At 36.8% G+C, this 13,659-nt stretch overlaps 1 protein-coding gene across 1 annotated transcript in view; it reads right to left on the reverse strand.

Moving 5' to 3' along the window:
- The window catches only part of TRIP12 (thyroid hormone receptor interactor 12), a 125,042-nt gene that overhangs the window by 46,609 nt on the left and 64,774 nt on the right, over nt 1-13,659 (reverse strand). Inside the window, exons 7-10 of the mRNA XM_090284905.1 lie at nt 12,352-12,488; nt 8,715-8,798; nt 7,610-7,705; nt 744-892 (exon numbers count right to left, since the gene is read on the reverse strand). Coding sequence (XP_090141031.1) covers nt 744-892; nt 7,610-7,705; nt 8,715-8,798; nt 12,352-12,488 — 466 coding nt within the window. The remainder of the gene's footprint in view (nt 1-743; nt 893-7,609; nt 7,706-8,714; nt 8,799-12,351; nt 12,489-13,659) is intronic.

Consider the following 13,659-nt stretch of genomic DNA (forward strand, 5'->3'; position numbering starts at 1 on the left):
CATGATATTTATGTCAGTCTTTGTTAGTATTTTATTCAGACTTAAATTATAGCCAATTTCTTTAACCTCGGACTAAGAAAACTTTCCAAGCTACTACTGAAAAGATATATTATACTCAAGAGCCTATCTCTTCCTGTTGTTTCACATTAAAAAGCTTTAGTATATTCTAAATATCAACTCATAATTTTGTTGAAAAATCATTAAAATATTTAAAAAGTTATTTTCTATTGTGGGCATTGTTTATGTTTGGTTTGGGTGTTTTTCCTCTTGTTCCTGCTTAACAAAAACACCTTTTCCGCTGGAAGGATCCACGTGGGCCGTGGCCTGACGGCGGTCCCACGCACACAGCTGCCGACAGGAGACCTGCACGGCGCACCAAGAAACCCGCAGGTGAGCTGCGCACTACTGCCCCACGTAACACGGGCTAAAAGAGAAAGCATGCCGCTTCGGCACAGTAAGTCGAAGGGGCAACAATTTAAGATTTAAAAACTAGTCATTTAAGAATAAAAAATGGGGGTCGGGGGGCAGCTATTCATCAAGAAATGGCTAAAAATTTTTCCAGTTCATCATTAGCAATCATTCACAATATCTATTAAGTATGAAATAAAAGCACTAAGCCACACTCTACTCTCTTTGTTCCGTCATGTTTTAAAATTCACAATGACAATAATTAATTTTCACAGCAAGTTACACTGGCCGCACAGAGAACACGTGAGGTAAGCCAAGGGGAGAACTGATCTTACCAAAGCCGGAACGACACTCTTGACAGGAAACCCTCCCAGAGTCTCCTCATTTCCCATGACCAGGAGTTGACACATTTCAATGACTGCCTGGAGTTGCTGGCTTTCATCACTTGCTTGTAGTCCTTGCAGAAGCTGCTGGGCCTTAGAACCTTCACAGGGGGTGGGGAAATGATTATTTTTTAAACACTTAAGAAAATCATTACTAGGTAAAAGATGTGACTCTACATGACAGCTAGTTGCTATCTTCTCTGTGCCCCAACTAAAGACTAGGTCTATTATCAGACTTAAGACAAGCTGCTGGTAATTCAAGACAAATTAGTTGAATTTACTCTTCCTTAAAGCAATCTCAAGTTATTTATATATTTTTGTCTTAATATTCACTTACTTAAATGAGACAAACTGATCTGTTTTAGCTAATGGCTAAAAAAAACAAAAAATATCCATACAACTAATAGAAAGCATTACCTTTGAAATACATGCCTTTAAATATCTATAACATATATAAAAAATGTATATAAAGTGTATACATAGTCAGTAAAAGTTTTCTGCAATAAAAGCTTGTCAGACAATGATGCCCAGACTTCAAATGAAAGCATATACTTCTCAATACCTGCATCGGAATCAATGGAATCCGAGTTGCAGTGGAAGGGCAAGTAAAATAACAGTACAATGCATCTAACAGAAGAGATCGGAAAGAAAAAGCAAGTATTTTCTAAAAACAAAAAACAGTACATGAAGAACCTTTTTACTTCCTCTCATTTCATTTGCAGATGCTGCTTTCAAACAACTTTAGAAAACTACCTTTAAGGCTCAATTCCATTGTCTGAACAAGTGAAAAACGCTAAGACTAGCAGGAAAACAAGCTGTCAAAAAGCTAAATAAGACACTCAAAAATTTCAAATTTTCATGAACACCTTCCTACTTGTAATAATGATTAATTCAGTCAGTGCTGACCAAATTTATACCTCACATTACTTTCAAGGCTTTTCTCTTCTTATACCTTTTCAGTTTACTCGTGTTTTTTTTTTTTTTTGCTCCCATATCATTGGGTATTAAAATGAGTAGAGATACGTTTGGAAAATGTCAATAAATGTGGAGTTCACATGAAAACCAAAGGCCTGCATTTCAGTAAAGCTTCAATGTACTCCTGAAGGGCAGAAACCTTCCAGAGGGGCACGGGATCCCTGCAAGGTCTGTTTCTTCTATTATTTGAGACTGCGGCTAATAAACTGTGTAACTATCTCTGCCTTCCTACCTTTACCGTGATTTAAGAGTCCATCTAAAAATATACTGCAAGAAAGTCAAGGTCAAAAAGATACCATCTTTAAAATTTCCAAACTAAATAATGTTAGTTCTAGTTAAAGCAGGCTTGTAAATTTCTGTGTTGAAATAACGTGGAAGGAAAAACAAAATGAGAGGGAACTAATGAAAACAAGAGAATCCTTAGTTACTTCTAGATTCATTTTTAAAGGATGAAATAATTCATATAAGCACAACCACCTTAAAACAAACAAACAAACAAACAAACAAAAATATACCGGCCACATATCCCATTGGATATCTTATAAACACTGAGCTGGCAATTCTAAGGACATAGATCGTTTTGGCGTCATCAAAATTATCATCAATATCCACTAGAGGTTATTATGCTAAATGAAAGAAGGCAAGACAGAGAAAGACGAATACCGTATGGTTTCACTTCTATGTGAATCTAGAAAGCAAAGTAAAAAAACAAACTCTTATAGAAAACAGACTGATGGTTCCCAGAATGAAGAGGGGTTGAGAGGCTGGGTGAAAAAAGGGGAAGGGATTAAGATGCACAAATTGGCAGTTACAAAATAGTTACAGGGATGTAAAGTACAGCACAGGGAACAGTCAATAATACTGTAATAACTATATATTCCAGGTGGGTGTCAAGACTAACTGGGGAATCACTTTGTAACTTACATAAATGTATATGACCATTATGCTGTACTCCTGAAAACTAATATAATATGGAATGTCAAGTATAATTGAAAAATTAAAATTAAAATAAAAAATAAACTTTATGGGTCTCAGGAACCACCCGGTAGTCCATGGAACACACCTTGAAACCATGATCGCAAATCAGGGGTTGGTTGGCAAATATTGTATCTTTCATAAAGAGCCAAATCTGGAGTTCTGCTTGTTTTTGTACAACCTGTGAACTAAAAATAATTTTTGCATTTTTTAACTACCTAAAAAAAATTTAAGGGTAATATTTTGTGATGTGGAATTAAATGAAATATAAATTTTATTGTCCATAAATAAAAGTTTTACTGAAACACAACCAAGCTGATCTGTGTCTGCTTTCACGCCACAGTGCCAGAGCTGAAGAGCTGAAACAGAGACGCCATAGTCTACAAAGGCCAAAATATTTACTATCTGGCCCATTATTGAAAATATAAGCAAAGATGGACAAAATGAATAAGTATGTAAAGAATTTCAACAGAACCGGGATCTATAATAAAAACCAGGTAATTGTTTAGAACTGAAAAACACAATATATAAATTTAAAATTCACTAATTGGCTTAACAAACCGCTGAAGAAGACAGCAGAAAAAGGAATTAGTGAATTTAAAAGCTGGTCAATAGAAAAGTTTTCAAAGTGGGCAAAAGAAAATATGGAACCAGAGAATGAGTCCCAGAAGGAACGAAAGGAGAATATTTGAAGAGATAATGGCCAAAAAGTTTCCAAAACTGATGAAAGGTATCAATTCACAGATTCAAAGATTCAGTGAAATTCAAGCAAATTAAAAATGAAAGAGAGTCCTACTACAGTCAAACTACTAAAAATTAATTCATTTTGAAAAAGCAAATTTTAAAATCCGAAGAAAAAAGACATTACCTTGCAACAGTAAGACTTTTAAACAGAAACTAGAAAAACCAGAAGACATTACAAGTGCTGGGAATTTTATAGCACTTAATTTGCATATTCAAGGATTTCTCAAACAAATGCAGAGAGAAATAATTACTAGCAATCATGAAAAAAACTAGTTCTTTAGAATAAAAGGAAACAAACCCTAAACAAAACTGCAGTAAGGAATTAAGAGCATCGAAATGTCACATGTCAGTAAAATAAAAGAATATGGATGTTCTAAAATAACAATTACGTCTTAGTTTATAACACACGTGTAAGTAAAACAAAACAACAGCATTAAGAACAGCAGGAGGTAAAAAGAGTTAAACTGCTGTAAAGTTGTTGTACTGTTTGGGTATGATAAAATACCTTTATAAAGCAGGCTACAATAAACCAAAGATATGCATTATAATCTCTAGGGTCCACTAAAATAAGTATATAAGGGTATATAACTAAAAAGTTAGCAGAAGAAAAAAAATGACACTACGCTATTGTTATATGTGACTGGCAGGAAGGTAAAGACAGTAAAACTCTAAAAGCGGGTGATTTACAACATTTGCCAAATGTTATATGCACTTACTTTTGCAAACAGTAATGCCCCTTTTAGAAATCTATCCTATAGCTAACACAGGAAAAAAATAGGAAAGCTGTTATTTCAATGCAACACAGCTAAGACTGGAAACAACCTGAATTATTTAGCCAGTTCAACAGGAAACTGGTTAAATAAACTGTAGCACTATGGTGCTTTACAAAAGGAAAAGAAACCTCTCTTTCTGGGAGAAAGGTAAGACAACTGTAATAGAACAATTAAAAAGAAGAAGAAAGAAATCTCTCTCTTGCAATCTACATATGCAGCAACTATGGAGCGTGAACACCAAAATATATTGTGAAAAGCAAGGTAAAGTGTGCCAAGTTCAGCCCCGTTACCTAAGACTTTGTAAAGCAGATAACGTGCATTTGTTTTTGTTTCCTCAAGTAAATAACAGAAGAACAAGCCATAAAATTAACCAAGTTTATTTGTGTTGGACGAGGAATCAGGGTAAAGGGACATCAAGGGAAGAAGTGGCTGTCATCATCATTAGAAACGGGAACTCCTGGTATGGGAGAAGATACAAGATAAAAGGTAACTAAAACCCTGCAGTTCTGAATTTGAATTTGCAGTATTAGTATGAACTCACGATTATTTATTTTAAAAGATAAAGTGCAATTATTTCCTATGTCTGTCCATTAAAAGTGTTTAATAGCAATGATCCAACCAGCAGCAATAAATATGCCTAGAGCCCAGACTGTGGGCTCCAAATACCATTTCATATTTTTTTAAAAATCAGGGCTCAGAAGAAAAGCCTGATTTCAGGTAATGGGGAGATGGGGGAAGTGGTGGAGGAAGGAGCTGAATTTGTCATGTTGGAAAGCAGAAATTACTTAGATTTTATCAAAAAGATTCAGAAGCCAACCTCAAAGGGATTCCATCATCTTCCAATGATGGGACATTTTAACCATGAATGAACATCACTTAAATGTCTAAAACAAGCAGCAGCAGAAAGCCTGAACAGACCAATAACAACTAGTGAAATTGAAGCAGTAATCAAAAAACTCTCGACACACAAAAGCGCTGGACCGGATGGCTTCACAGGTGAATTCTACAAAACATTTAGGAAAGAACTAACTCCTATCCTCCTCAGACTATTTCAAAAAATCCAAGGAGAGGGAAGACTCCGAAACTCTTTCTATGAAGCCAGTATTACACCAATTCCAAAACCAGGTCAAGACACAACAAAGAAAGAAAACTACAGGCCAATATTGCTGATGAACATAGATGCTAAAATCCTCAACAAAATATTGGCAAACCAGATCTAGCAACACATTAAAAAGATCATATACCACAATCAAGAGGGATTCATCCCACAGATGCAAGGATGATTTAATATTCGCAAATCAATAAACGTAATGCACCACATAAACAAAATGAAAGACAAAAACCACATGATCATATCAATAGATGCAGAAAAAGCATGTTAAAGTACAACAACAAAAAATGTCTAAAACAAGTGTCAATCCTCTTGACAACGACAGCTAAAACAGCAATAATAGCACTTTAAAGAATACAAAGCCAACTACTTTTGAAAACTGGTAAATAAAGAGAAAATAATTTTTCCTATACCAACTGTTCTCTGGGAGAGATATTCTTTATATATTCCTACTGAATTACTTCTCTGACTTCTAGTTAAGTGAAGGTGGATCATCAGACAGGGGTACACTATCACTGTGTAAGCCCTGCTATCCAGGCAGTAAGTTTCATGTCAATGTTTTAGGAGACAATCAGACTTTATGTGCTTCCTAATAATAGAATACACTATGACTTGTGCAGTCTTTCCCCAGTAGGAAAAGAAAATAAAGAATCAAATTCAAATCTGAAAAAGACTAAATATTTTTATGTCCTTATTTTTATAGCCACAAATTCAAATACATGCCAATGAAGTGATACCTAAGACTGGCTTAAAAATCATCTGAGGAGTGGAGAGAATAAGGTTGAGGATATAAATGGAAAAAATGGGAGAAAGACCACATAATTCTCCTTTTCTAAATTCTCGTATGGTCCACACCCGCTACTGGCCTGCTCAGGCCCTGCATGAGCCTGGGGCGAGCAGAAACCTCTCCGATCCCGTCTCGTTCTGCCACACTCCCTCCACCCTTCCCACAGGCCCCGCCCTGCCGTCCGTTTCTCAGAGAACCCCACTCATTCCCACCTCCCAGGAGCACGTGCTCTTCCCTCAGACCCGTGCAGTGCCGGTTCCCTCACTGCATGGGGTCCTTACAAAACATCATGCCTCAGGTTTCCCTAATGAGCCTACTGTCTACATTCTTCCACCAACCACCCACACTCGTGCCCAGTGCTTTGTTTTCCTTCACTGGGCTGATACCACCTGAAAGTTTACTGTCTAATTGTCTTGTGTCTTGCCAGGGTTACACTTTAGAATGAACACTCCCTGTGAAAAACAACTCTGCTTATTACCCTATTCATGACTCAGGACAAGCCCAGTACCTAGTACATGACACAAAATAAAAATCTACATTCAGAGTTCAAGAGAACATTTGAATAGGGCCTGTTATCTGAAAGCTGAGTATCAGGGCAACAAAACAAACCAAAACCAAAAGTACCAGCTGCTTCTTAAATTTCCTGTCAAATACTAAGGCCAGGATATTGAAAAACCCTCAAGTATAAGTACACATATGTGACCATGTGTATATATGTCTTAATTTAGCCTACTGATTCTATGGAAACATCATTGATGAAATTATTAAAATATGCTTAATTGCTTCAGGAAGCTAAAAAAAGTATTCTATACCAGAAAGAATTTAACTGAATTTGTAATTATGCAAGTTATTCTTAGTTAGAAATTAAGACTTTAAAAGTCACTGTTGTCATGCTATATTATGACAAGATCTCTGGATTATAATACATTAATTTGATTAAATGAGTCTAGTGACTGGGACTGGTAATTCTGCTGAGAAATCTTTCTCCTCAGGCTCATATTATGACTAAATTTTTGAGTTAAATTTTATTATATTGTAAAAAACTCAAGATTCAAATATATGCAAATCATGCCATCAGATGCTATAATAATCAATACAATCATATGAGATTCCTTTTTAAATTAAATTTACTGGCTGATTGGGTCATATAGATTTCAGGTGTACATTTCTATGATGCATGATCTGTATATTACATTATGTGCCCACCACCCGAAGTTAAATCATTTCATTAAACTTGAGATTATTTACTCTTCTATAGTTCATAAAAAAGTCAATCCTGCTATAAATTTAAGGCAAGAATGTGCAAAAGTTCTATTTTTAAAAACAGGTTAAAGTTCATAAATATTTCCCTACATGCAAATTTCCTTACATCAATAGGTAAACATGAAAGCAGCTTTTAACTAATGGTTAAGGATTTGGGGTCAGGAGAGCAAACTTCAAAGCATTTACTTACTAGCTCCACTTCCAATTGTTCTGTGGAAAAGCTGAGACATCCGTGGACCAAGAGGGCCAAACAGGTGGGGAGGCAGCCCCCGGGCCTCTAACAGGGCTGGAGAGAAAAGGGCAGGAGCAGCTGAGTCGTCAGGGCGGTGAGGCTCATCTAGAAATGTCACGCAACTGACTCATCTCACGTAAGTGACTGAGACAGCATTACTTTCCATTTTGAACTTTAAGAGAAGCTACATCAAATTTTCAAGATTACTCTCATATTAATTATATTAATATAAGTTACAGCCACCCATGTGCCAACTCCAAGGCATCTGAAGGTTTTATGGAGATATTAAATATCTGTGTACCGGCAGGAACTGTGTAAACAGTCCAAGAACAACTCAAAGTAAATATTTATTTTGAAGAAATTATACGCTAAACACCCTTGCACTGTTCTTCCTCTGATATTTTTTCCAGTCAGATATTGGTCATGAGAGCCTCTAAAAACACGAAAAATTATTTTTTTATAAGTTCCAAAAACTGAGAAACCTGTGTTCATGATTCTGCTCAGAGATTGTTTGTTGTTAGTTCCTTCAGGAACTTAAAAGCAATCTGAAACTAATTTATCAATATGTTTCTTGTAAGCCACACAATGGAAATCAACCATCTAAAGACAATAAAAATATATACCCATCCACTTATAAAGAGCATAAATATAAAGCTGCTTTTAAAACAGTACTTACAACATTAAAATACCTGGAGTTTATGTACACACTTTGCGTTCATTTTGAAATAAGATATAAGAATACAAAAGAACATGGCAAAAAGCACTCTATATAAGATGCATTATGTTACTGGGTACCTTAATTTATTACACATAAACATAAGGAAGAAAATTTTAAACATTCAAGATAAATATGTAAGATTTTGTCCAGTTAAACAGTAAAAGTCAGGAGCCAGGAGGCCATTTTCCAATTCCAAATCAAGTTACCACCAAATAAAAAGTGTTGTTGGAAGTACAGGCATTGCTAGATCATATTCAAACAAGCCTATCTTGAATTAATTTCAACAAGGAGTAGTAACAGGCAGCCCACAGTAATGGTTTGTTATAAGCTCAAAACTGTCCTTACCTTGTAATCGCCCCATCTCAGAGTCATCCGATTCGCTCTCCCCAGAGGTGGTCATGCCCACAGCCCCTGCAACAGAACTAGAGGCTTGGGGGGGGGGGGGGGGGGCAAAGGTTAACACAGGAACATTTGAACTCATTACACCTGGTTTCTCTTTAAAAAGAAAAACGAGTTGTATTGACTACAGTGAATAAAGGCAATTAAATGTCTGCCCACTGCACACCAAGCTGTTCTTCTAGACCTCATCCTCCAGCGTTTATGAAAAGATGGCTCAACTTAGTGTTACACAAGCATAAAAACACAACCTTTGCACTGCATGCACGCACGGCCTAGATAGATGCCTCGTGCCTTTGTTCCTAAAATTAAGTTTTGTCCTGAACTCCGCTACCAAAATCCATGAAGGTAACAATGCTAACACTATTGGTACTTAACAGATTGGCAATCAGTCACAAACGTAACAGAAAGCAAACAGGACATCTGGGGGAAATGTTCCCTGTAGATGTGTTCCTTCTTTAGTCTGCTTTATCTCTAGACTGTAGTCTTGATAAAAATCATTTCTGTTTTCTTTAATTTCAAGAGTTTGCAAAGATTATACTCATATCAAGGACAAAATATTGAAGATATACATACATTACAACTAACATACGACTGCAACACACTGTTGTACAAAAAGAAGGGCAACTAAGATGTCAAAACACGTACAGAATGCAGAGTTCGGATTCAGAAGGATTCTACCACCCCAAGTGCTAACCTGACCAATAGTTTCTATAAGCAAACAGGTTGACTCTGTCACAAATTTGACCAGGAAATGAAACTGTATTCCTGTAAAATCGGGGTTTCCTGTTCCTCCTTTCAGTGCCTGTGGAGCCCTAAAGCATGTTTTTACTCAGATGGCTGACTTACGTATGACCGCACCATCCAAAGTGCCTAAGCCCTGTAAGATCAACAGATAATGACAGCATGCAAGCCCAGAAGAATATTTTTGTCATTAATGTCTAAAGAGGCACAAGAGCGACATGTGACTTTAAAGAGCTTTTCTGGAAAAAGAGATGCTAATATACCAGCCAACAACTGTATATTTTCTTAATGCTTTTCTTCACACCTCGTTAAGTATTTTCTATCATTTCACTGGGAAGTTTTTTTTCTTTTTATCCATGGGAAAAGGTATGGTTTAGAATAGGAGTCAGCACACTGGCCCACATGCTAAATCCAGCCCAGCACATCAATTTGTAAATAAAACTTTATTAGGACATAGCCAAACTCATTCACTTACACATTGTCTGTGGCTGCTTTTACACTACACCCACACAGCTGACTAGAACAGTTCTAGTACAGCCTATATGAAGTCTAAACACCAACTACTCATCCTTTACAGAAAATGTTAGCAACCCCATGGGTTTAGTCACAGACCAACCAGAAACGTTTACTAAAGGGCCTCGAGTTCAGCAAAATCTACTAAGCTACTGGTGAAGAAAAAGATAGCCCATGACTTGACTCTCTAATGCTACTTACAGGCGGCATTTATTAAATGCTTACTCTGTTCCATGCAGGCTAGGTCTGTGGGTCCCCTCACAACCACACAGAGGCGCATGACAAGCTTCACCCGACACCTGAGAAAACTGAGGCTTTGTGACTGTGCAGCCACATCCCCAAGGCCAGGCAACTAACAAAGACCACAGATTTGAACCCAGGCAGTCTAACTTCCTCAGCTGTGCTCTGAAGAACTGAACTCAGTCAGCTCCTTAAATATATTCTTCAGGACAACTTTTTATTTCAAGTTCAGCTTCTTTTTCACATCATGCAGAAATCTTCTTAACAAATACTGTTATTAGGGACCACATACGCGTGAATGTAAAATGGCTCTTAAGGCTCTTAAACTTGCTTTAAAACTCTTCCTATTATGTGAAAAGCAAAGACAAATTTTCACACACGCTGGAACCACACATTTTTAAAGAAAAAACAAAAATTCACTTGTCAGGCAATGCTGCTCTTCTAATTCTATGTGTCAGATGGTTTATAAAACATACTACAGCTCTCAACATGGGATTTTAAAGGTTTACCTTTAAATTACCTCTTAAACACTATTTTAATGACATATATGATAATGAGTATCTCAAATCACACTGCCACAAATACATTAATCAAGACAAAACTTTTTATTAGAGCTGCTGAGACTATAATAGCAGGGGCCCAACCTTAAAGAGAGCCACAAAACCTCTAGAAGAAGAGGAACAGGTATTTTGATTTTTAATGGAGGTGGAGTACCTATTTTGACAGAAATCAGTTACTAGACCCAAAGAAAAAGATCCGTGGCCAGCCCTTTGATGGCAGGTGTTAAGTATCTGTTTACTGGAGCTCTCTGTACATAAGCTTTTACAAATTTAGATGAATCAAACTAGCCTAGCCTGTGGGTTGCTGCTTGTAGGGTCATGCAGGTAAGAAAATGTAGTCAATTAATAAGAGTTAACAACAAAGTTCTTTAGTCAGGGCATCAAATCTCCTTGGGCAACACACACAAGATCTGTCCCCTGACACAAATATAAAAATAAAGACTACCAGCAGAGAAAATCCAATGCCAGATTTTAAGAGGTGTCAGTCTTTGTTTAAATTGGCATCTCTCCCACCTAGTCTTGTCCTGTCTTCAGAACACCGTGTCAGTTTCCAACATACAGTTGGATACAAATAATAGAGAAAATTCGTGGTTTAAATCAGAACACAGTCATTTTAGTATGAAGCTTCAAGTTTTTAACCTTTAACAAATGCCACCTCTTAGGCAGAAAGCAAAGACCGTATGTGAGCATACTGAAAGAATTCAATACTAGGGGACAGGACCAGGAAGGGCTCACCAGATACCTGCGTCTAAATACAGGCGACACTACAGGGAATTTAGTGTCAGGACAACTTCTGAGAAAAGCCAGAAGAATGTTGTTAGGAAGGTAATTATGCCTTTAACGGGCCCTGGAAGCAGGCGACATGGTGGCTATCTGATTTGTAGGCACTAAACAAAGGTAATTGGGGAGGGAAACTGCAAAACTGAGCTGCTTTCTTCAGACCTGATTCTCCACTTCAGCATCTCTAGCATTTCCAAGATCGTATCAGCACTACAAAGGGGTGCACAGTTCTCATGAAGTCCAAAACTAAGCCCACCCCAGATTTTTGAGGCAATGTGGGGAATACTTTTTCAACTTCAAGAGATAGCATTGCTTAAGATTCAAACTGAGTACTTATTAACTTTTAGACATTACAACATTCTAAATAAATTTATGTATGAAGTGAATTAAGTAATATCCTTACCGTTTTATAATAAATTTAAATTTTCAAACAATCAATAACTATTATTACAGTCATCAATTTATAAGAAGCTTAAAGTGAAAGAGACTCCCTCCTAAAAGCTCTTTGAATGTAATCAGTACACATTTGGATTTGGAGAAGAATTCAACAACAATAACAATTGAATCCAACAATCAAAAAACACCAAACTTATAAAGTGAAACAAGAGGACAAAAAGTCTACCTGATGATAAACATCTAGTATTTTTCTGTCCCCCCCTCTTCCAAAAATTCGGTATAAAAAGTAATTCATCTTCAAATAACTCTGTAAGATACATAACGCATTTTAGGGTTAGGAAGTGCCACTCTACCTGCAGCTCCCTGGGGAGCTTCGTCTGTCCGAGCAGCTGAAGAGTTGACAGTCTCCTGGTTGCTCTCAGGGTCTGCCATTTTCTCCTGTCGACGAGCCTCAGCTGCTCCTCTTTTGCCCAGGCCAGAGCCTCGCCGACTACAACAGAAAAATGCCATCATAGGCAGCACTACCAGTGACCAGGAGCAATGAACACACAGGACAAAGCTCCAATGCATGGAGCACAAAGCCAGTTTCTTCTTCTTACATAAAAATTGTTGCAGAAAATCACTATGGGTAACAACCAAGACTCTGTACGTTTAAAATTCTTCCAAGTTATATCACAATCACAATACAAGCTTTTGTGTTGCTATGAGCTGCTGTCATCCTTACAGAAAGATGCAATTTTTAGATACTTCCAACTAAATGAAGAAGTGACTCCTATAGAGACAAATCAATTCATTTATAATAGAAACTACTTCCAGGGTAAATGGTAGATCAATATACAGAATTTCAAACTGATAGTTGACAAAAGGGGGGAGGGGAAGAGGTAAGAAGGTGGGGAACATTCCCATCACCTAAGTTTCAGATTCTGTAAATCAAAAAATAAACTACCTTAGTAATGGACCATAGCTCCATCCTTTAAAATAAAGAATTAAAGATTTAATATTTACAAATAAACACATGAAATTTGGGAAGACCCTTGTTTAGGGTTAAGGCACAGTATAAGATATTGAAAGAACAATGATCGGTCATTTTCCATTAAGCAAATTGTATTTTATTAATGATGACTTTTTCCCTATTTTGACAGAAAAACAGGTAGAAAAAAAGACTTTCCCAAATTATTACAAATTGGTATGATTTTAAAAGCAGCTCTCCAAATTACCTTAGGAAATAAAGAAACCTACTGCTAAAGAAATGTTTTAGACTAAATTTAAACTACAGTGAAATCAGATGCTACCTCCTATAGAACAAGAAAGCAGCAGACATGGGAATGAGGCTCTGAATTATCAAAGAGTACTAGGAGAGTTTGTTCTTCCAATTAGTAAAAACACCCACTCTAAACAGGAGTTTATTTGGTTAATCTCTCCTTCATAGGAAACAGCTCATTCCAAACACAATTTGCCAGCCTACAAATTAATGGGATTCAAATTAATTCATTTATTTAACACTTAATTTGCACCAACCACGTGACACATACACACTGCTGAACACTTTGGTTGTTGCCACCAAGGAGTGTTAATCTAAACAGAGAAAGAGACACAGCTGGAGCAGACTACAAACACAAATAGCTGAGGAACCTCAACTAATTCCAAAGAAGCTTGAGAGG

The sequence above is a fragment of the Furipterus horrens genome, unplaced genomic scaffold (genome assembly GCF_987537825.1).
Source record: "Furipterus horrens unplaced genomic scaffold, mFurHor1.1.pri manual_scaffold_1, whole genome shotgun sequence".
NCBI classification, from domain to species: Eukaryota; Metazoa; Chordata; class Mammalia; order Chiroptera; family Furipteridae; genus Furipterus; species Furipterus horrens.